The sequence below is a fragment of the Balaenoptera borealis genome, assembly GCF_965194805.1.
Source record: "Balaenoptera borealis genome assembly, chromosome: 18".
Lineage (NCBI taxonomy): Eukaryota > Metazoa > Chordata > Mammalia > Artiodactyla > Balaenopteridae > Balaenoptera > Balaenoptera borealis.
Window position 1 is genome coordinate 3,758,236 of NC_138877.1, and position 21,521 is coordinate 3,779,756.

The following is a 21,521-nucleotide window of genomic DNA, read 5'->3' on the forward strand; positions in this document are numbered from 1 at the left end:
TATTTTGTATTTCATACCACATTTAAGACCATGTTAATGACGAAAAGGAAAGCTCTCAACCTCTTCATGATTAAGGATATTAAAGAATTTTGAACACTATCTATAAGGTACTCTTTCTGTACAGTGTAGTAAATTAAATTTGTGACCACAAAACTATATACACACACACACACACACACACACACACACACACATATATGGAAATATATATATATAGCTGGAAATATGAAAAAATTAAGTTATAACCCGTGACCCGCTGGAGCTAATAAATACTGTTTGGCTTCTTCCTAGAATCCTGATATAATTAAATGAGAGAAATGACAGGGTGAGAATCCTAGTTTGTTGATGAGAGGTGAAAGGTGGGGTGAGGTGAGGTGAGGAAGCAGGAGTGTCACAAAGGATTCAGGAGCAGCTGTCGGAGAGTCTGAGGCCAGGACCAAAGCAGCCCCCAGCCCTGCTGTCAGGGCACAGAGGAAGCAGCTGCTGGGCAGGGCGACCCTGGCTTAAGGAGGTGACTGGTAGGGAAGGCTCACTCCCCTCCAAGGAGAGGACAGAGGCCACTGAAACATGACAGGAGAGTAAAGCATTAGAAGGAGTTTAAACATGAACCCTGCTGCGTATTTACCAAGCTCTGAAAGCTAAGATTTGCACAGAAAACCTAAAGTAAAGTGCTTTTTCACTGCAACATTTGACTTATTAACATTGTTTGAATTTTACCTGAAGCAAGCGAGTAGAGAATGTTTTATTTTAAAGGAAAAAATTCTGTCATGTGATTATGTTTCCGATACATATCTTTCTGATTCAAAATGGGAATTTGTAGAGAATGTGCAGCTGTTGACTTGAAAGAAGTGAGATTAGTTTGTATAAAAGAAAAAATTTAAATGACCTCTAACTTCTGGCTTCATCTAGATACAGAATTATGGTTCTAAATTATAAAGTCAAGTTTAAACCTTCACTGGAAAAATACAGACATTTCCTAAATATTGCTTTGCTCTAACTGGCAATCTAAACATATACTAAATACAGCTCTTTCCATTCTATGTTCTGTAATGAGTAACAATGCACAGAGAGAATCAGAGGGGCCCACATTACTCATCCATGTCCATATTCTAACAGAATAAATCATTAGAAATTGAAATTCTAAAACTCTAACCTCAACTGAGATGGGGTTTTTTTGCCCCAATCTATAAACAAATCAGAATTTAAGAGTTTCGTTCCTTCAGTTATGCCTTTCACAAACGAAAGATATAAGCATGGAATGCCTTTTTTAAAAAAATGATAAAAACAGCAAAATAAATGTGTATTGGGTTGGCCAAAAAGTTCGTTCGGGTTTTCCTGTACGCTGTAACGTCTTGCAGAAAAACCTGAACGAACTTTCTGGCCACCCCAATATTTCATGCTCATTTGCTGATGAACCAAACAATTCTAAGTGACAAGCCCACCCAGGGGGTCCTGCGTGCTTGGGACCAAGAACCTTAGAGCTGCAGAAAAACAGGAGCTATTTTTAAAATAATGCACAGCAAAAAATAAATAAATAAGAATAATTTTAAAAGGCACAATTTAAAAACCACTATTGATACCTGCTTAGAAATCTGCAGCAACTCCCTTCCGCCCTGGGGTGTCCCCACGGCTCGGGGGACGGCTGTGTGACAGGAAAGCAGCAGGAGCGGCCCTTCGGGCGGGAACTTCCTTCCCTCCCTCCTCCTCCAGCTTTTCAACCCCCCTCTCCCTTTCTCTCCCTCTCTCTCCTTATTCTTTTTGGAGGGCAGGCAGAAGTACAGAAAGGTTGGTTTTCCTTTTTAGAAGAAAATCACTGCAACAAGTGTTGCAAAGGATGCCAGGACACGGGCTTTTAAAAGGTAGGACTCCCACGACAGGTACCAGTAAATCAGAAGACTACTGCCAAGTAATGTTAACCTTTCAAATAATCCAGAAATCTTTTTTGCAATTGTGTGATACAAATAGACACTAAATAATGTAAATCCATGGTTTCGTCTATAGCAGGCATCTTCTTCACTGAAACGTGTATTTTAAGGTCCAAAAAAACAAGAGCACATACATTACTTTCTAGGGACTGAACTTTATACACCTATAAAGCAATTCAATAGTGACTATACTTCTAAACAGGTGACTGGATCATTAGACAGTGAATACTGCCTGAGATGAAAGATGGGTGTTTAGGCTGTGTTTACATAACACTCAAGATCTGGTGAAGAGGAAGAATTCCATAAACAATCTCAGAAATTACAAATAACCTAAACATCTGGTATCACACAGACCTGACATCCAGATGGTTTATAAAATGTTTCTCGTCTTTATCTGGAAACCTGGAACACTGGCTTTGAGTTTTACGAAAAACTAAGTCGTTACTGTTTAAACTTCACATGTAAAAACACAAATTTAAAAAAAGATACAAAGTGAACAAAAAGATACAACTTGGTTGCTGAAATGCACCATTTAGAAGAAGTCAGGTAAAACTTTTCCACGCTTTTATTTTCCACTGAAATTGGGAAATAACCTTATTTGACACCTACTTCCTTAGGACGGTTGGAAGACCAAATGATTAGTCAAGGTCAAGTTCTCTGAACTCAGAGGAAAGACGTTTTGGAAGCATAATTATTATAATAAATGGGTAGCACTGGCAAGAATTTAAAGTTATACATTTATTTTGAATAATATCTGTGGACAACTTCAGAACAAAGGCACACACCCACCTGAAGTTGCATGTCCGCTGCTGCACAAACCTTTTTAGATTCGCAAAGACGAGACACCATATTTCTGGGCAGTGACTTGAAAAACAAAACAATATGTATGTGAGTAAACTGCACTGTGTACTTTTGAGGCAGGAAGGTTAAAAATAACATCAAATGATACAATTTCATTTTGGTTTAATAATAACGTTGAAATATTTTCGAGGACAAGATAAAGGATGAATATATTCCACTGAATTTCAAAAAGTGCTAATTATCAAATAGGGGTTTGTATGTGAAAATACAGGATTGTAGGGAAGTCAGACATTGGCACTGTTCCTTAAAACTCTAGTTAAAACGTCAGGAAAAGTTAGTGCTTTTTCTCTTCGTTTGTTAGCAATGAAAGTCCGTTCAAGTGCTCTGTTGACCTTTAAGAGCACGTAATGACTGATGACAGGAATCAAAGGTCACAAGGTCAAGAAATAAACTCTAGTCCATGGTGCCAGTCAGTACTGGAGCCGAACTCATATCCCGACACATAACCATGATAATGAACTGTGCCGCCTTTTATTTTCCAACCTGAAAGAATTGCAGTGCTTGGAAACTCAGTCTGATTAATGTCCCTATACAATTTAGGGCTTCCTCTCCGAGACTAATTAGGCGTAATCATAAAACATCACGTATTCTCTTACAACTAAACTAATAATGTAGCTGAAGAAGTGCTGTAGCCAATCTTACTCTACTTTAAAATCATTAATACTGGTGTTTACTGAAGACAGCTGCCATTTTATACAATTCTATTTACAATCTAAATCAAGTTAAAAGCCCTTCTAAAGAGAAACAAATTATGTAAGAGACTTATGGCAGGTTACTCTGCACTACAGCTGTACAGACTAACCATTGGTGAGTGGTAATGTGAGCTGTGAGCCGGAAGGGGAAGCAGGCACTGCCGCGTGTGTGTGCACGTGTGTGCACATCTGTGTCTATATATCTATAAAGATATCTCCCCAGGGCCTAGAACAGTGCCTGGCACACAGCAGACACTCAGTACATATCTGCAGGAGGAGGGAACTAACGCAAGAATGATCCTGACTTCTGTAGCACAGGATGAAGGCTCAGACAACAAGGCCTTTTCTCTTCTCTTTCCGTTTGGCTATAAGAAAAGCAAACCAGCCAAAAAAGGTAATTTTTCAAGAGTTAAGACACAGACTGAAGGAAGCTGCACAGTGTAACTTCTGGTGCAGGGAAAAGGCCTGGGTCTTCCCGACATAAAACGAAAATTTCCTGCAACAGCATTTTAAAAAGTCAAGGTTCAGTGAAGTCATACACACCAGCAGCTTGTATCAAGATGTTCAGGTTTCTTTAAACCTTACTTTATGGTATACCTTCTGTTGACAGGACTGCTGCTGCACTTGGGTTTTTCATGCTTCACAAAGCTTTAATGGTTTTATTTTCATGTAAAAAATCGTACGTGTGGAAGGATTATCAACAAACAATGGGAACTCCAGTGGGCAAGCGCTTTATTAGACCTGAGGGACAGAAAGAGGGGGAGATGGGGTCCCAGCAGCACTGCCCATGTGCGCAGAACCATAAACAGAGCTACAATGAGCAAGAGGAAGGAAAACCCTGCACATGAGTGCGAAACCATAAGCTAGAAGGGCTTGACTGAGGGAACAAGGTAGAAGTGGGACCTACAAAGTGAACAGGCGTGAAGCGGGGATGGGGGGCTGCAGGGAGAAGGGCCCTGAGCAGAGGCACGGAAGAGGGGGCCCGGGGGCTCAGCCAGGCAAGGATGGGGTGCCCACCCTCAGATCCTGCAGGAGGCCACTGGTGAGTTTTGACCGAGGAAGTCACCTGGTCCAAGTTGTGTTCTGAAAAGATTCCTTTGGCCGCAGTGTAGACACGCCGTAGGAGGGGGCCAGGAGTGGGGACCAGTGAGACACACACACCACCAGTGACCTCAGCCACAGCAGAGTGAGCAGCCGGGGCATGACTGGGGCTGGACTGAGGGGGAAGAGAGGCAGGGCCGGTCAGGGGGTCGAGGTGGATGGGGAGGAAGGCCAGGAGGGAAGGCCCAGGCACTGAGCGGGGAGCGGAGAGGCGTCCATGGCCGTGGTCCCGGCTCTCTGTAAGGTTTACAAGTCCTACCTGGAGACAGTGAGGAGGAAAAGCCAATACTGGATCTAAGAACCAAACCCAACAGACCCCTTTCATTTGTAAGTACTTTACTTTGAGGCCAGTGTCTCCCAAGATTCAAACCCATCTAGGAAGGGCAAACAAAGGGACAAATTTAAGGAGGCTTAATTCTTTCCTGGTCAGGTTTACAATAAAACAAAAGACGCAAAGAAAAAGAGCACAAAAAGACAACTGAAAACAGTTTATCAAAAATTACATATTCAGGACTTCCCTGGTGGCACAGTGGTTAAGAATCCGCCTGCCAATGCAGGGGACACGGGTTCGAGCCCTGGTCCGGGAAGATCCCACATGCCATGGAGCAACTAAGCCCGTGCGCCACAACTACTGAGCCTGAGTTCTACAGCCCGCGAGCGAGCCACAACTACTGAAGTCCATGTGCCACAACTACTGAAGCCCACGCGCCTAGAGCCCGTGCTCCGCAACAAGAGAAGCCACTGCAGTGAGAAGCCCGCACGCAGCAACGAAGACCCAACGCAGCCAAAAATAAATAAATAAATTTATTAAAAAAAAAAAAAAAAAAAGACAAAAAAAAATTACATATTCAAGGGAATTCCCTGATGGTCCAGTGATTAGGACTCCACACTCTCACTGCCTGGGGCCTGGGTTTGATCCCTGGTCGGGGAATTAAGATCCCACAAAGCCAAGTGGCACGGCCAAAAAAGGAAAAAAACAATTACGTATTCAGAAAACCCACATGTGCTACATAGTTCTATAAAATGTTGGGGGAAATGAAGGTTACATGGGGCTCCTGGATTACTTTTTGCAACTTCCTATGAGTCTACAATTATTTCAAAATAAAAAGTACAAAAAAAATCCCCAAACTATGTATTCAAGGCCCACTGTACATATAGTAGTGAATACAAAGAATGTTTACCAAAAATGTAAGGAAACATTTAAGTAGAAGTTAAATACTGTCCTAGTAGAACAGTTCAGAGGAAAGAATTATTAACCCATCAAATCACAAATTAAATAATACATTTATATTATGTGTGGTGTAAACAGGAAAATAGATGTTCTTTTTTTTAAAATCTAGTTGGGTTGTTAATCAATTGGAATTAATAAATGTACTTCAGCTTATGGAAGGGAGTTATATATTTACTATATATACTTTTGAAAAAGTACTGCCTTTTTCAAAATTAAAAAACAATAACAATGATAAAGTAGAACAAAATTTAAATAACATCCAAACTGACCTTAAGTTTTATACAATTTTTTTTTTGGCTGCACCACACGGCTGTGGGATCCTAGTTCCCTGACCAGGGACTGAACCCGAGTCCATGGCAGTGAAAGCGCCAAATCCTAACCAATGGACTGCCAGGGAATCCCCTATATACAATTTTTTTTTAATATACAATATTTAGAAGTTAAATCTTAAACTTCAAATTAGAAACAATGTTTCCTGGTCAAGATTTTCTTCTGTAAATATCACTTTACCAACCAGAGTCATGGCAACCAATACTGACACCAATAATTCATCCAAAGGTGGATGTGTCCACAGAGTAGCACAGATGTTTCACAGTATTGGCTCCTGAAGTTAAAGTACGGGCTCACTTCTAGTATCAATATATTGAAGAAAGACAGAATGAATACATCCAAGCCAGCAGGCAATGAGCAACCACATAGAAAAGAAAACGTTTTAAAACACCTGAACCTCAAACAGTATTTTTTCATTATGTTAAAATGAAAATTTAACGAAGTCCAAGGCAGTAGAAATAATAATGACTCTTTCACCATATAATCAGCTGTGTGTTTTACCAGCTTCTACTACGATCTTCATAATTTCCAAAGTAGGAAATATCCCTTCTACTGATCACTAAGTCTCCTATCCCAACCATGACGTGAAGTTGTCTGCTCCCCTTCAGATCTGGATGCTGCCGTGTTCATCAAAGAGTGAAAAGCATACGGAGGATGCTACAGATCACGAACAGCCTTCAGGTTAACCAGTCACAGCGAAGACCCAATCACTGAATTCTCTAAGCCACGTTCTCCTCGCTTGTAAAGCGTCCATGTTACAGTTTCAGAGAATTAGATGACAACTGAACAAGATAATGTACTTTAAAAGTGTATAATGCCAGGTTTAACAGAGCAGACGCTGACTAAATGGTAGCCAGTGCTGTGCACGATTACAGCTGCTCTACGTGACACAGTAACCACTGACTTTGACCACTTTATTTACATTTTACTCTTTTACCTACATATTCTCTACATATGGTCTGTTTCAGATTTATAAATTCTTAGGAGACAGGAATTATAAGCTAAACAAGTTCTCTCTCTGTAGCACCTAACAATCAAATTCTTAATAAGAAAATGTAATTTGTTTCCTGTTTATATTTCTTTTCATTTATAAAACAGTCAAGTATGCTTAATGAAATACATGTCTCCTCAAATTACCCAGCTTTAGCAAAGGACACTTTCTCCACTATGTGATCATCTTAAGGCTTTTAGAAGAACAATGAAATCTCGTTTCACTGCGTTACTAGTATATCTTCCCTATTTCAACATCTGCCACAGAACTTGGTCCTTAACTCACGTTTTGAAAACATTTTCTCTCACTTTAAGCAGAACTAGCTATCAAACAGTGAGTCAGTTCCTCATCTGCAGGGTCCAGTTCATATTTAGAGAAGATTGGTGCTAATGAGGAAATGTTCCTTCTGATGATATTTTAATCAAATATGTCTCATGCTATGGATCTTGCAGTTCAGACTTTGTCTCTGATGAGCGTTCCTCTATAATCTCTGTCTCTGTTCCTCTGTTGGTAATGCGTCTTTTTTTCTCTGGCTCCCTTCATGGTTTTCTCTTTATCTTTGGTTTCCAGCAGTTTGACTACTATGTGTCTAGGTATATACTGTTTTCATTTATACTGCATGGGGTTCTCTAAGCGTCTTGGATTGCTGGCCTGATTTTCATCATTTTTGGCAAATTCTCAACCATTATCCCTTTGCCTATTTCTTATGCCTTATTTCTCTCATCTCATTTGTGGAACTCCAACTACATGTATGTTACATTGTCTGATATTGTCCCAAAGTTCCTTGGATGCTCTATTTTGCCTTCCCTCCCCCTAACATTCCCCCTGCCCTTGTATTTCTGTTTGGACAATTTCTACTGACCTGTCTTTAAGTTCACATTTTCCTCAGCTATGTCAAGTACATGGATGATCCCCTCAAAGGGATTCCTCACATATGATACCATGGCTTTCTTTCCTGCATTTCCACTTGACTGTTTCTCACAGTTTCCATCTCTCTTCTCCATCTGTTCACACATGTTGTCCGCCTTACCCATGATATCCTTTAACACAGTTATTTAAATCCCCGTCCAAGAGTTACTTTAAAATTATCTCAGTTACTAGTTATTTTAAAGGCCCTGAATCTGACTCTAATGGTTTCTTTGTCCTTGAGTGGGAGGCAGGGTTGTGTGCTGCTGAGTGATAATTCACTCAGCACACATTTACTGATTGCCCATTATGGTGATATATCAGTGAACAAAACAGATAAAAATCCCAGTTCTCAAGGGGTTTACATTCTAGGAGACTTCGTTAACTTAAAAATTACTATTGATGGAAAAAAGGACATTTTTCTTTATTTCAGTTCCTACAGGTTCAGGAATAAAAGGACAGAGATTTAATGCATCGCCTCCTTTAGGCCACCCAAAAGGATCAAACTGTACTAATTACAATGCTGTTTACATATGCAATCTTTACTCATTTTAAGTTCATTTGCGAGTTTTCCGCGCCATACATTTAGACAATAGCAGGTAGTCAACAAACAGTGTGTGAAGGTTAGCTATGCCTGTCACTGACATTCACACGTTTCCAGAGGGAATGAAGTGGTAAATGCACAAACACATTATCTCAGCATACGCTGACAACACCAATACCCATCCTTCATTCAACAAATTCTCAGCATAAGAATTTAGGTAACACAGGAAGAAGAAAGACAAAACACCATCTCCTGCCCTCAAAAGACTTAAAATTCTGATACCTGCTTTACACGGTGAAGTTTGTGATGCATGTTGTAGTTGTGTGACTTCAGTTTTGTAGATTTATTTTCAACTTATTTCTGTACCCCTCAAAATTCAACACCTCAATTAACGCACAATACCACTTGATAAAAGTAATAACCCTTTGCAAAATCTGTTTTATTACTACTCCAAGTTCCCCCAAAAAATGGATTAGCAGTGGTAATAAAATTTTCAGTGACTACTGATACTAAATACAGGTATTTAATATGTAATTAGAATACAATGAATAGATGAGGAAGTTAGAGACAGGGGAAATGGAGGTGAAAATACAATGAGGTCAGAATTGGGGTTAGGCACATAAAACTTAAAGTTTCATTCAACTTTCACAGCTGGGCCATGGACAGAGCAGAACTCAGTGATGTCCCTCATTCAGACTGCTCTGACTACAGGACTAGATCCTTCCACTGGAATTCCACAATCCAGAAAGTCTGAGGACTGAAAGTTCTCACCAATTTGACACAAACACATTTGACGGCAGTGCCTGCTTTGCACAAACGTGGACCTCTTTGCTCCAAACCGCCTGTGGATGGGGCCTGAGCCCCATACACTGCCAGCCCCTGACAACCAGGCCACGCTGACAATGTCCACGGCCCAGCCCCAAGCCCCCCAGTCTTCTCTTGCAAGGCTCCTTTTCCACAGTAAAGACAAGCAGATTTCCACTGTGCTCTGTTTCAAGGGTCTCTGCTATCACTGCTGTTCTCACTGAGCCACTTCATTTCAATACAAAAGTACTTCGAGTTATACCCTCAACCACGCTCAGCAATTCGCACCCCTTACAAACTCAGTGCAGAGCTGTTCAGAAACAATTTTCTCAAACAGTCTACACCCCTTTTTCAATGGGGTTGGAGAGCATTACTGCAAATTCACTTCAAAATAACACTGACTGAATGAACTTCGCACTTCAGATAATTTACACCCTTGCCTGAGTTTCTTTTATTAAAACACCTGCAGGAGGATTGGTTCAAGATGGCAGAGTAGAAGGACGTGCTCTCACTCTCACTCCCTCTTGCGAGAGCACCGGAATCACAACTAACTGCTGAACAATCATCGACAGGAAGACGCTGGAACTCACCAAAAAAGATACCCCACATCCAAAGACAAAGGAGAAGCCACAATGAGATGGTAGGAGGGGTGTAATCACAATAAAATCAAATCCCATAACTGCTGGGTGGGTGACTCACAAACTGGACAACACTTATACCACAGAAGTCCACCCACTGGAGTGAAGGTTCTGTGCCCCATGTCAGGCTTCCCAACCTGGGGGTCCGGCAACGGGAGGAGGAATTCCTAGAGAGTCAGACTTTGAAGGCTGGTGGGATTTGATTGCAGGACTTTGACAGGACTGGGGGAAACACAGACTCCACTCTTGGAGGGCACACACAAAGTAGTGTGCACATCGGAACCCCGGGGAAGGAGCAGTGACCCCAGGGGAGACTGAGCCAGACCGACCTGCTAGTGTTGGAAGGTCTCCTGCAGAGGCGGGGGGTGGCTGTGGCTCACCGTGGGGACAAGGACACTGGCAGCAGAAGTTCTGGGAAGTGCTCCTTTGGCGTGAGCCCTCCCAGAGTCTGCCATTAGCCCCACCAAAGAGCCCCGGTAGGCTCCAGTGTTGGGTCGCCTCAGGCCAAACAACCAACAGGGAGGGAACTCAGCCCCACCCATCAACAGTCAAGCAAATTAAAGTTTTACTGAGCCCTGCCCACCTGAGCGACACCCAGCTCTACCCACCACCAGTCCCTCCCATCAGGAAGCTTGCACAAGCCTCTTAGATAGCTCATCCACCAGAAGCAAGAAGAACTACAGTCCTGCAGCCTGTGAAACGAAAACCATATTCACAGAAAGATAGACAAGATGAAAAGGCAGAGGGCTATGTACCAGATGAAGGAACAAGATAAAACCCCAGATAAACAACTAAATGAAGTGGACATAGGTAACCTTCCAGAAAAAGAATTCAGATAGTGAAGACAACCCAGGACCTCAGAAAAAGAATGGAGGCAAAGATGGAGAAGATGCAAGAAATGTTTAACAAAGACCTAGAAGGATTAAAGAACAAACAAACAGATGTGAACAATACAAAAACTGAAATGAAAAATACACTAGAAGGAATCAAGAGCAGAATAACTGAGGCAGAAGAACAGTTAAGTGACCTGGAAGACAGAATGCTGGAATTCACTGCCACAGAACAGAATAAAGAAAAAAGAATGAAAAGAAATGAAGACCGCCTAAGAGACCTCTGGGACAACACTAACACAACAACATTCACATTATAGGGGTCCCAGAAGGAGAAGAGAGAGAGAAAGGACCTGACAAAATATCTGAAGAGATTATAGTGGAAAAATTCCCTAACATGGGAAAGGAAATAGCCACCCAAGTCCAGGAAGCACAGAGAGTCCCATACAGGATAAACCCAAGGAGAAACATGCTGAGACACATAGTAATCAAACTGGCAAAAATTAAAGACAAAGAAAAATTATTGAAAGCAGCAAGGGAAAAATGACAAATAACATACAAGGGAACTCCCATAACGTTAACAGCTGATTTCTCAGCAGAAACTCTACAAGCCAGAAGGGAGTGGCATGACACATTTAAAGTGATGAAAGGGAAGAACCTACAACCAAGATCACTCTACCCGGCAAGGATCTCATTCAGATTCGATGGAGAAATCAAAAGCTTTACAGACAAGCAAAAGCTAAGAGAATTCAGCACCACCAAACCAGCTCTACAACAAATGCTAAAGGAACTTCTCTAAGTGGGAAACACAACAGAAGAAAAGGACCTACAAAAACAAACCCATAACAATTAAGAAAATGGTAATAGGAACATACGTATCGATAATCACCCTTAAATGTGAATGGATTAAATGCTCCAACCAAAAGACACAGGCTCGCTGAATGGATACAAAAACAAGACCCATATATATGCTGTCTACAAGAGACCCCCACTTCAGACCTAGGGACACATACAGACTGAAAGTGAGGGGATGGAAAAAGATATTCCATGCAAATGGAAATCAAAAGAAAGCTGGAGTAGCAGTACTTATATCAGATAAAATAGACTTTAAAATAAAGAATGTTACAAGAGACAAGGAAGGACACTACATAATGATCAAGGGATCAATCCAAGAAGATGATGTAACAATTATAAATACATATGCACCCAACATAGGAGCACCTCAATAGATAAGGCAACTGCTAACAGCTATAAAAGAGGAAACTGACAGTAACACAATAATAGTGGGGGACTTTAACACCTCACTTACACCAATGGACAGATCATCCAAAATGAAAATAAATAAGGAAACAGAAGCTTTAAATGACACAATAGACCAGATAGATTTAATTGATATTTATAGGACATTCCATCCAAAAACAGCAGATTATACTTTCTTCTCAAGTGCACACAGAACACTCTCCAGGATAAATCACATCTTGGGTCACAAATCAAGCCTCAGTAAATTTAAGAAAATTGAAATCATATCAAGCATTTTTCTGACCACAACACTATGAGATTAGAAATCAATTACAGGGAAAAAAAGATAAAAAACACACACACATGGAGGCTAAACAATACGTTACTAAATAACCAAGAGATCACTGAAGAAATCAAAGAGGAAATCAAAAAATACCTAGGGAAAATGACAATGAAAACACGACGATCCAAAACCTATGGGATGCAGCAAAAGCAGTTCTAAGAGGGAAGTTTACAGCAATACAATCCTACCTCAAGAAACAGAAAAACCTCAAATAAACAATCTAACCTTACACCTAAAGGAACTAGAGAAAGAAGAACAAACAAAACCCAAAGTTAGTAGAAGGAAAGAAATCATAAAGATCAGAGCAGAAATAAATGAAATAGAAACAAAGAAAACAATAGCAAAGATCAATAAAACTAAAAGCTGGTTCTTTGAGAAGATAAACAAAATTGATAAACCATTAGCCAGACTCAACGAGAAAAAGAAGGAGAGGACTCAAATCAGTAAAATTAGAAATGAAAAAGGAGAAGTTACAACAGACACCGCAGAAATACAAAGCATCCTAAGAAACTACTACAAGCAACAGTATGCCAATAAAATGGACAACCTGGAAGAAATGGACAAATTCTTAGAAAGGTATAACCTTCCAAGACTGAACCAGGAAGAAATAGAAAATATGAACAGACAAATCACAAGTAATGAAATTGAAACTGGGATTAAAAATCTTCCAACAAACAAAAGTCCAGGACCAGATGGCTTCACAGGTGAATTCTATCAAATATTCAGAGAAGAGCTAACACCCATCCTTCTCAAACTCTTCCAAAAAATTGCAGAGGAAGGAACACTCCCAAAACCAGATACCAAAACCAGACAAAGATACTACAAAAAAAGCAAATTACAGACCAGTATCACTGATGAATATAGATGCAAAAATCCTCAACAAAATACTAACAAACAGAATCCAACAACACATTAAAAGGATCATACACCACGATCAAGTGGGATTTATCCCAGGGATGCAAGGATTCTTCAATATACGCAAATCAATCAATATGATACACTGTATTAACAAATTGAAGAAGAAAAACCATATGATCATCTCAATAGATGCAGAAAAAGCTTCTGACAAAATTCAACACCAATCTGTGATAAAAACTCTCCAGAAAGTGGGCATAGAGGGAACCTACCTCAACATAATAAAGACCATATACGACAAAGCCACAGCAAACATCATTCTCAATGGTGAGAAACTGAAAGCATTTCCTCTAAGATCAGGAACAAGACAAGGATGTCCACTCTCACCACTATTATTCAACATAGTTTTGGAAGTCCTAGCCACGGCAATCAGAGAAGACAAAGAAATAAAAGGAATACAAATTGGAAAAGAAGAAAACTGTCACTGTTTGCAGATGACATGATACTATACGTAGAGAATCCTAAAGATGCCAACAGAAAACCACTTAGAGCTAATCAATGAATTTGGTAAAATTGCAGGATACAAAATTAATGCACAGAAATCTCTTGCATTCCTATACACTAATGATGAAAAATCTGAAAGAGAAATTAAGGAAACACTCCCATTTACCACTGCAGCAAAAAGAATAAAACACCTAGGAATAAACCTACCTAGGGAGACAAAAGACCTGTATGCAGAAATCTATAAGACACTGTTGAAAGAAATTAAAGATGATACCAACAGATGGAAAGATATACCATGTTTTTGGATTGGAAGAATCAATATTGTGAAAATGACTATACTACCCAAAGCAAGCTACAGATTCAATGCAATCCCTATCAAATTACCAATGGCACTTTTTACAGAACTAGAACAAAAAATCTTAAAATTTGTATAGAGACACAAAAGACCCCGAATAGCCAAAGCGGTCTTGAGGGAAAAAAACGGAGCTGGAGGAATCAGACTCCCTGACTTCAGACTATACTACAAAGCTACAGTAATCAAGACAACATGGTACTGGCACAAAAACAGAAATACAGACCAATGGAACAGGATAGAAAGCCCAGAGATAAACCCACGCACCTAAGGTCAACTATCTATGACAAAGGAGGCAAGGATATACAATGGAGAAAAGGCAGTCTCTTCAATAAGAGGTGCTGGGAAAACTGGACAGCTACATGTAAAAGAAAGAAATTAGAACACTCCCTAACACCATACACAAAAATAAACTCAAAATGGATTAGAGACCTAAATGTAAGACCGGACACTATAAAACTCTTAGAGGAAAACATAGGAGTAACACTGTTTGACATAAATCACAGCAAGATCTTTTTTGATCCACGTCCTAGAGGAATGGAAATAAAGACAAAAATAAATAAATGGGACCTAATGAAACTTAAAAAGCTTTTGCAAAGCAAAGGAAACTTCAAACAAGATGAAAGAACAACCCTCAGAATAGGAGAAAATATTTGCAAATGAATCAACAGACAAAGGATTAATCTCCAAAATTTACAAGCAGCTCATGCAGCTCAATATCAAAAAAAACAAACAACCCAATCCAAAAATAGGCAGAAGACCTAAATAGACATCTCTCCAAGAAGACATACAGATTGCCACCAAACACGTGAAAGGATGCTCAACATCAGTAATCATTAGAGAATTCCCAATCAAGACTACAATGAGGTATCACCTCACACCGGTCAGAATGGCCATCATCATAAAATCTACAAACAATAAATGCTGGAGAGGGTGTATAGAATAGGGAACCCTCGTGCACTGTTGGTGGGAATGTAAATTGATACAGCCCCTATGGAGAACAGTATGGAGGTTCCTTAAAAAGCTAAAAATAAAACTACCATATGACACAGTAATCCCACTACTGGGCATATACCCAGAGAAAACCTTAATTCAAAAAGACATATGCACCCCAATGTTCACTGCAGCACTATTTACAATAGCCAGGACATGGAAGCAACCTAATGCCCATCGACAGACGAATGGATAAAGAAAATGTGGTACATATATACGATGGAATATTGCTCAGCCATAAAAAGGAACGAAATTGAGTCATTTGTAGAGACGTGGATGGATCTAGAGACTGTCCTACAGAGTGAAGTAAGGCAGAAAGAGAAAAACAAATATCGTATATTAACGGATATATGTGGAACCTAGAAAAATGGTACAGATGAACCGGTTTGCAGGGCAGAAATTGAGACACAGATGTAGAGAACAAACGTATGGACACCAAGGGGGGAAAGTGGTGGGGTGGCGGTGGTGGGATGAATTGGGAGACTGGGATTGACATATATATATATTAATATGGATAAAATGGATAACTAATAAGAACCAGCTGTTTAAAAATAAAATTCAAAAATAAACCAAAGCACCTGCAGTTTCTGTCTCTGTAGCGGCCCACGAGGCATGAACAGCCCGGGCGGACGCCGGCCCGGCCTCTCTCTGGGGGGACAGAGCAAGCCCAGCAGGCCAGGGAGCAGGGAGGCCCACTGAGCTCCCTGTATGAAGCACCCACTGTGTGCACGGCGCCCTACCCTGCAGCCAGGTACACTACAATGGACCCTTGATCCTGCTGCCAGGACCCAGAAAAGGGATGCATGTCAGAATTAATCACATGGGGAAACGCCCGACATGCCACAAAGGAGGTACAGGCGAAGCTACGTAGGAATTCAGATGACAGCAATTACTGAAATGACTGAAAGGCAATTACCTTCACAATTATTTATGCCTCTTGTATTACTGTAGGGGAGGTTATTTCTATTTCACAGATCCATTTTAGCTATAAAATGTAGAAAGACATTGTAGGTTTCCCCCCAGTGAGAAACAGAAAAACGGCAGAATTATTATTCCTACAATTAGAACATAATATGCCAACAGTTAACTATGGTGACCTAATTTGTTCTAATTTATTTTAATAATTCAATATGAATTTTTCCACAATTATCTTTGTTCCTTATTTAAAAACAAAAATGCTGTGCTGAGTTCTGAAGAATTGAGATCTGGCTTTGTGTGACTACGGCAATGACAATGACAGTGCCGCCTGTCAGCAGTAAATGCCAAGGCTCGGCGTCAACACGAAAGACCCCAAGGATCTGCTGGGTGTTTAGTTCCTATTTCTAGCATTTAGTTAATGTCTTCCTCCCAATCCACTGATGCACCTGTGTCTCAAATGTAAATTTCTGGAGCCCCAACCAGACTCTGAGGCGCAGTCAGCTGTCATGGTGTGATCTGGAAGCTTCTTGGAAATACATTGTCTCAGGCTGCTCCACGCCCACCGAGTTAGAATCTGCATTTTAACCAGATCCCAGATGATTTCATGCATATTAAAGTTCGAGGTGCCCTGACTCAGAAAAACATAATCACCACAATGATTTGAAAAACAAAGGTGAGCAAAATGAAACCGTCCTAACCTTATGAGAGAAGGAACTGGCTATAGGAAGGCGGCACAGAGGCGGCGGCCGCAGCTGGAGGCTGGCATTTTCTGAGGCTGCTCGTTAGCGTTCTGACAGCAGGCGAGGCTCTGGGCATCCTCCTTTCTCATTTGTAAGACGAGAATGTTAAAAAAAAAAGCTGCAAAAAATTACTATGACAATCTGGTGAGGTAATAGCTAGTCAATCAACTTGTGCAAAGTATTGCCTGATTGGAAGAAACTGAAGTCCCTGCGGGTGGCTCAGGTGTCTTTCTCAGCACTGCCAAAGGGTAACCATGTGTACAGGTGAGCCTGGCGCCTTCAGGTCAGGGTACTGTCATGTGAGACGGAGAATGGCCCTGTCTTCCTTCTTCACAGTGTTCAGGCCTGGAGGACAGATCACACAGCTGCCCCTGTGCAGCGAACTTTCCCCAGAACTTCCTGACTGCCCCGCCTCACAAGGAAGGGCGCGGTTCACTGTATTCTCGGGGTAAACACAGCTGCACTGTCTGCTGACCACACGTGGGAACAGAAATGTTAAAATACTAACAGATTTCCTATTATATTCAGAAAGCACAACATTTTTGGTAAGGTTTCTGAAATACTGTCAAAAGTGCAAATGTGTTAGCAAACTTGGCATTGCTTGAATTCTCTGAATGCTTCCCTGTGTGCTTAACTTGTACACACGCAACCCCATACATCTGTCAGACATCTGCGCTCACGTGACAACTCACCAGTCTGGTTTAAGTAGTGTCACGTTAAAAGTTTTGGCATCGGGCTTCCCTGGTGGTGCAGTGGTTAAGAGTCCACCTGCCAATGCAGGGGACACGGGTTCGAGCCCTGGTCCGGGAAGATCCCACATGCCGCGGAGCAACTAAGCCCGTGCACCACAACTACTGAGCCTGCGCTCTAGAGCCCGCGAGCCACAACTACTGAGCCCGCATGCCTAGAGCCCATGCTCTGCAACAAGAGAAGCCACTGCAATGAGAAGCCCGTGCACCGCAGCAAAGAGTAGCCCCTGCTCGCCGCAACTAGAGAAAAGCCCGGGTGCAGCAACAAAGACCCAGTGCAGACAAAAATAAAATAAATAAACTAAATAAATAAATGAAAAAACACCATTCACTTAAAAAAAAAAAAAAGTTTTGGCATCAACTTCTTACAGAGCCAAGTCACTGCAATAAAATATCTGGCTTATTTATGAGCATTTAGAAAATGTATTACGGTAGAAGCTGCACAAATATTCAAAATTAAGACATCCTCTGGTACAAATCCTTGTTTTCCTACCACCGAAATCCCCTGGGAACATGCTGGATCTAAAGACACAAACTTGTTGAGACACGGTCCCCTCAAACAAGAAAAGGCTTCAGAGGCAGCAGGCCAAGCACCAAAGCCATCCAGCCCACGAGTCAGCAGCTTCGATTCGCAGCTTGATCCCAGCACCCTGAGCCCTCGACCTCGGCACATGTCTACGGCGGGGAAACCACTGGATTTGGCGTGTCTCAAGCTGCCTGCTTTGCTGTTAGTCAATAATCCGATGGCACATCATCAATACAATGAAAATGCTGCCAGGCCCGAAGAGGCAAAGTCTCAGCTCTAAACCCAGAGCAAACAGCATCACTTCCTACTTACTTGACTTTTAGTGGTTTAGTGTTTTCTTACGAACTGAGATGGCATCAAAGAACCTTTAGAAATGCTTGCATAGTATCACAGACTCACCTGACGGACGGCACAGAGAAAGTCGTACAGGGCTCAACATGAAACACTGTAATGTGTAACAGAGTCTAACTTCTATTTTTTTCCTAAAAGAAACTGCAGTCATACCTTGATTACAGTTGGCATATATTATTAAATTTGACTGACTAGAATTTTTGATGTGGGTATAGAGCTATTCGTTTTTAGTTTCTAACTTTAAAATTTTTATTTTATACAAAAGAGCAGAGAAGTCTCAGATAAGTTCTGTGACTGATCTAGGCCACCTGCACTGGCAGTGGGGCTGGGGTCAGACCTGTCTCTGCTCTCCGGTTCAACGGTCTTGTCTAGACATAACTGAGAAGCATTAAAGCCGAAAATAAGAAACGTTTCAAAACAACTTAAACTTGCCAAAAGGAATCTAGTTCTAGTTGCACTATAATTTTTACCTTCAATCCTTATTCATATCTCCTGGGAGGATGACAGGAGAAGATTTATTACAAGGCTGTATGTCTCCTTGGAAATACATCTTAAGCAATTTTAGCCTTGGGCTAACTCCCACAAATGAAGGCAACAAGCTAAATCTTATGATGACGCAACACACAACAGTTCTAAAATGAAAGCACTAGAGCTGTGCTAAAAATAACACTTACTATGGAAATGGGCCTGTGTTTTTTGTGAGACGTACTGTATACGAAGCATAAGCCATTTCCTACGATATTAAGGGATTTTTAACTAGGAAAAACTGGAAAAAGAAAACACCCACAATGTTTTAATACTGATTTGAGTACCACTGTGTGACCCCTTAAAATTACTTAACCTGTCTGAGCTTCAGTTTCTACAAAGTGTGGGTAACTATGTACCTACTTCATACACTGCTGGACAGATTAAATAAGAAAAAACATATGAAATAATAAATGTTAATTTCTATTATTTATTGCTTGGTAAGTATTTTGTGAGAAAGATAACTAGAACAACAAACATTTCAGTGTAGTGGCTAATAGACAAAATTATGCAAAAAAATTTAGGTTCTCTTGAAAGTCAACTGACTATATCTCTGGTGATTAGTAATGCAGCTGGGGGTTACAAAATTACCAGAAAAAAAAGAATAAACTTGAAGGCAAGAAGCATTATGAATATTAAAAGGCTAACAACTGAGGAAGAAAGGAATAGCTCAACTCTATACTTTTACGCATCTAACAAAATATTCTCAAAATACAGCAAAAATCAATGAAATTATTTATAGGGCATTGAAATTACTCTGTATGATACCATAATGATGGATACATGTCATTACACATTTGCCCAAGCCCACAGAACGTATGGTACCACAAGTGAACCCCCATGTAAACTGTGGACGTGTCAATGGAGGTTCATCAGCCGTTACAGATGCAGCCTCCGGTGAGGATGCTGATGATAGGGGAGGCCATGCATGAGTCGGGGCGGGGGGTTTATAGGAAATCTCTACACTTTCCCCTCAATTTTGCTGCCAACCTAAAACTGCTTTAAATAAATAAAGCCTTAATAATTTTTAAAAAGAGACAAAACTAAGGGGAAAAAATGATACATCCAGCATCCTAGTGGAAGCCTTACATCTCTCAATTTTTGCTAGGTCATAAAAATTAGTCATATATCAAAGATTTAAACAACACAATTAAAAGGCTAACTTAACAGAAGGGTTTGAAACCCCAAGCCCAACAATTAGAAAATATACAATGTACGCAAGCACAAACAGAACATTTCCAAAAACTGATGACACACTAGGCCATAAAATAAATATCAACAAAATGCAAAATCAATACCAGTCGGACTAATTAATTAGATATCAATAACAAAAAGATAAACAACTCCTTTACAAAGGTTTAAAAATTGTAAACTACACTTCAAAAAAACTCATTAGTCAAAGAGGAAATTACAATGGAAATTAGCAACATTAGAAACATTTTGTATTAAAATCATGGCATGCAGCTAAAGCACTGCATCCCACAGTTTAAAATTTATAGCATTAAAATGTAAATGCACATGTTAGATAAAACTGAAACTCAATTAGCTAAGTGTCCATCTTAAGAAATTGGGGGAAAAAACCAAGGAGGGAGAGAATAATCATAAAGACAGAAACTAACCGACTAAAACAAACAAAAGAGGGAGGATAAACAAAGTTTGCATTAGTTCTTTGTAAATACTACTGATACTTATCTTCTGCCAAGATTAATAGAGAAAAAAATGAGAGAAGAATATTAGGGATGAAAAGGACATAAGCACGGATGTGGCAGGACGTGAAGCATGAAAGAATGCTATAAATAACTTCATGCCAATAAACTTGAAAACTTGGGTTAAATGGATAAATTTCTCGAAAATTACAAGTTAGCAAAGCTTACTTAAGAAGAAAAAAAGGCCAAAGACTCCTGTGACTATTAAGGAAATCAGTCATTTAAAAAATCTTCCCACAGAGAAAATGATAGACCCTGAATGGTTTTATGGCTGAATTCTGACAAAGTTTCAAGAAACCGATTATTACAATTTCATAAAAGTGCTTGTAAGGAAAAGAAGGAGCTCTCAGCAACTCATTTTATGAAATGGGATACACTTAATACCAACACCAGCAAGAGTGGGAGGACCAAGAAAATCACGAGCGCATCTCTCTCATAAACACAGATACAAGAAATCCTCCACACACAAAATATTAGCAAACTGAAGCCAGCACCGTATTAAAAAAATAACATTAAGTGAGGACCAAAGTCATTCAACCCTGGCACGCAAAGGCTGCTTAACATTAATATCAACATTCACGACATTACCAGATAAACGGAAAAGAACCACCCAATTACCTCAAAAGATGCAGAAAAAGTCTGATAAAATGCAATAACTGTTAGCGATTAAAAAGAAAAACAAAACCTTAGTAAACTGGGAATAGGAAAGAATTGCCTTTTCCTGTTATCTCCACTAAACCTATGACAACACACAGCTTGCTTTATGGTAAAACATGAGAAACATTTCCTTTAAAAATCAGGATAAAGGCAAATGATGCTCATATTACAACTTCTATTCCACGTCACTCCTGTACTGGAGGGTCCCGT

The 21,521-nt window shown here is 40.3% G+C and overlaps 1 protein-coding gene across 4 annotated transcripts in view; it reads right to left on the minus strand.

The window, feature by feature from the left end:
• MIPEP (mitochondrial intermediate peptidase) overlaps positions 1-21,521 on the minus strand; it is a 141,135-nt gene that overhangs the window by 59,860 nt on the left and 59,754 nt on the right. For 3 of the 4 annotated variants that reach the window (XM_082365051.1, XM_082365050.1, XM_082365048.1), the window contains exon 15: positions 2,715-2,789. The exons of the other annotated variant lie outside the window; for it this stretch is intronic. In XM_082365051.1, the coding sequence (XP_082221177.1) occupies positions 2,715-2,789 (75 nt within the window). The remainder of the gene's footprint in view (positions 1-2,714; positions 2,790-21,521) is intronic. 4 annotated transcript variants of the gene reach the window in all.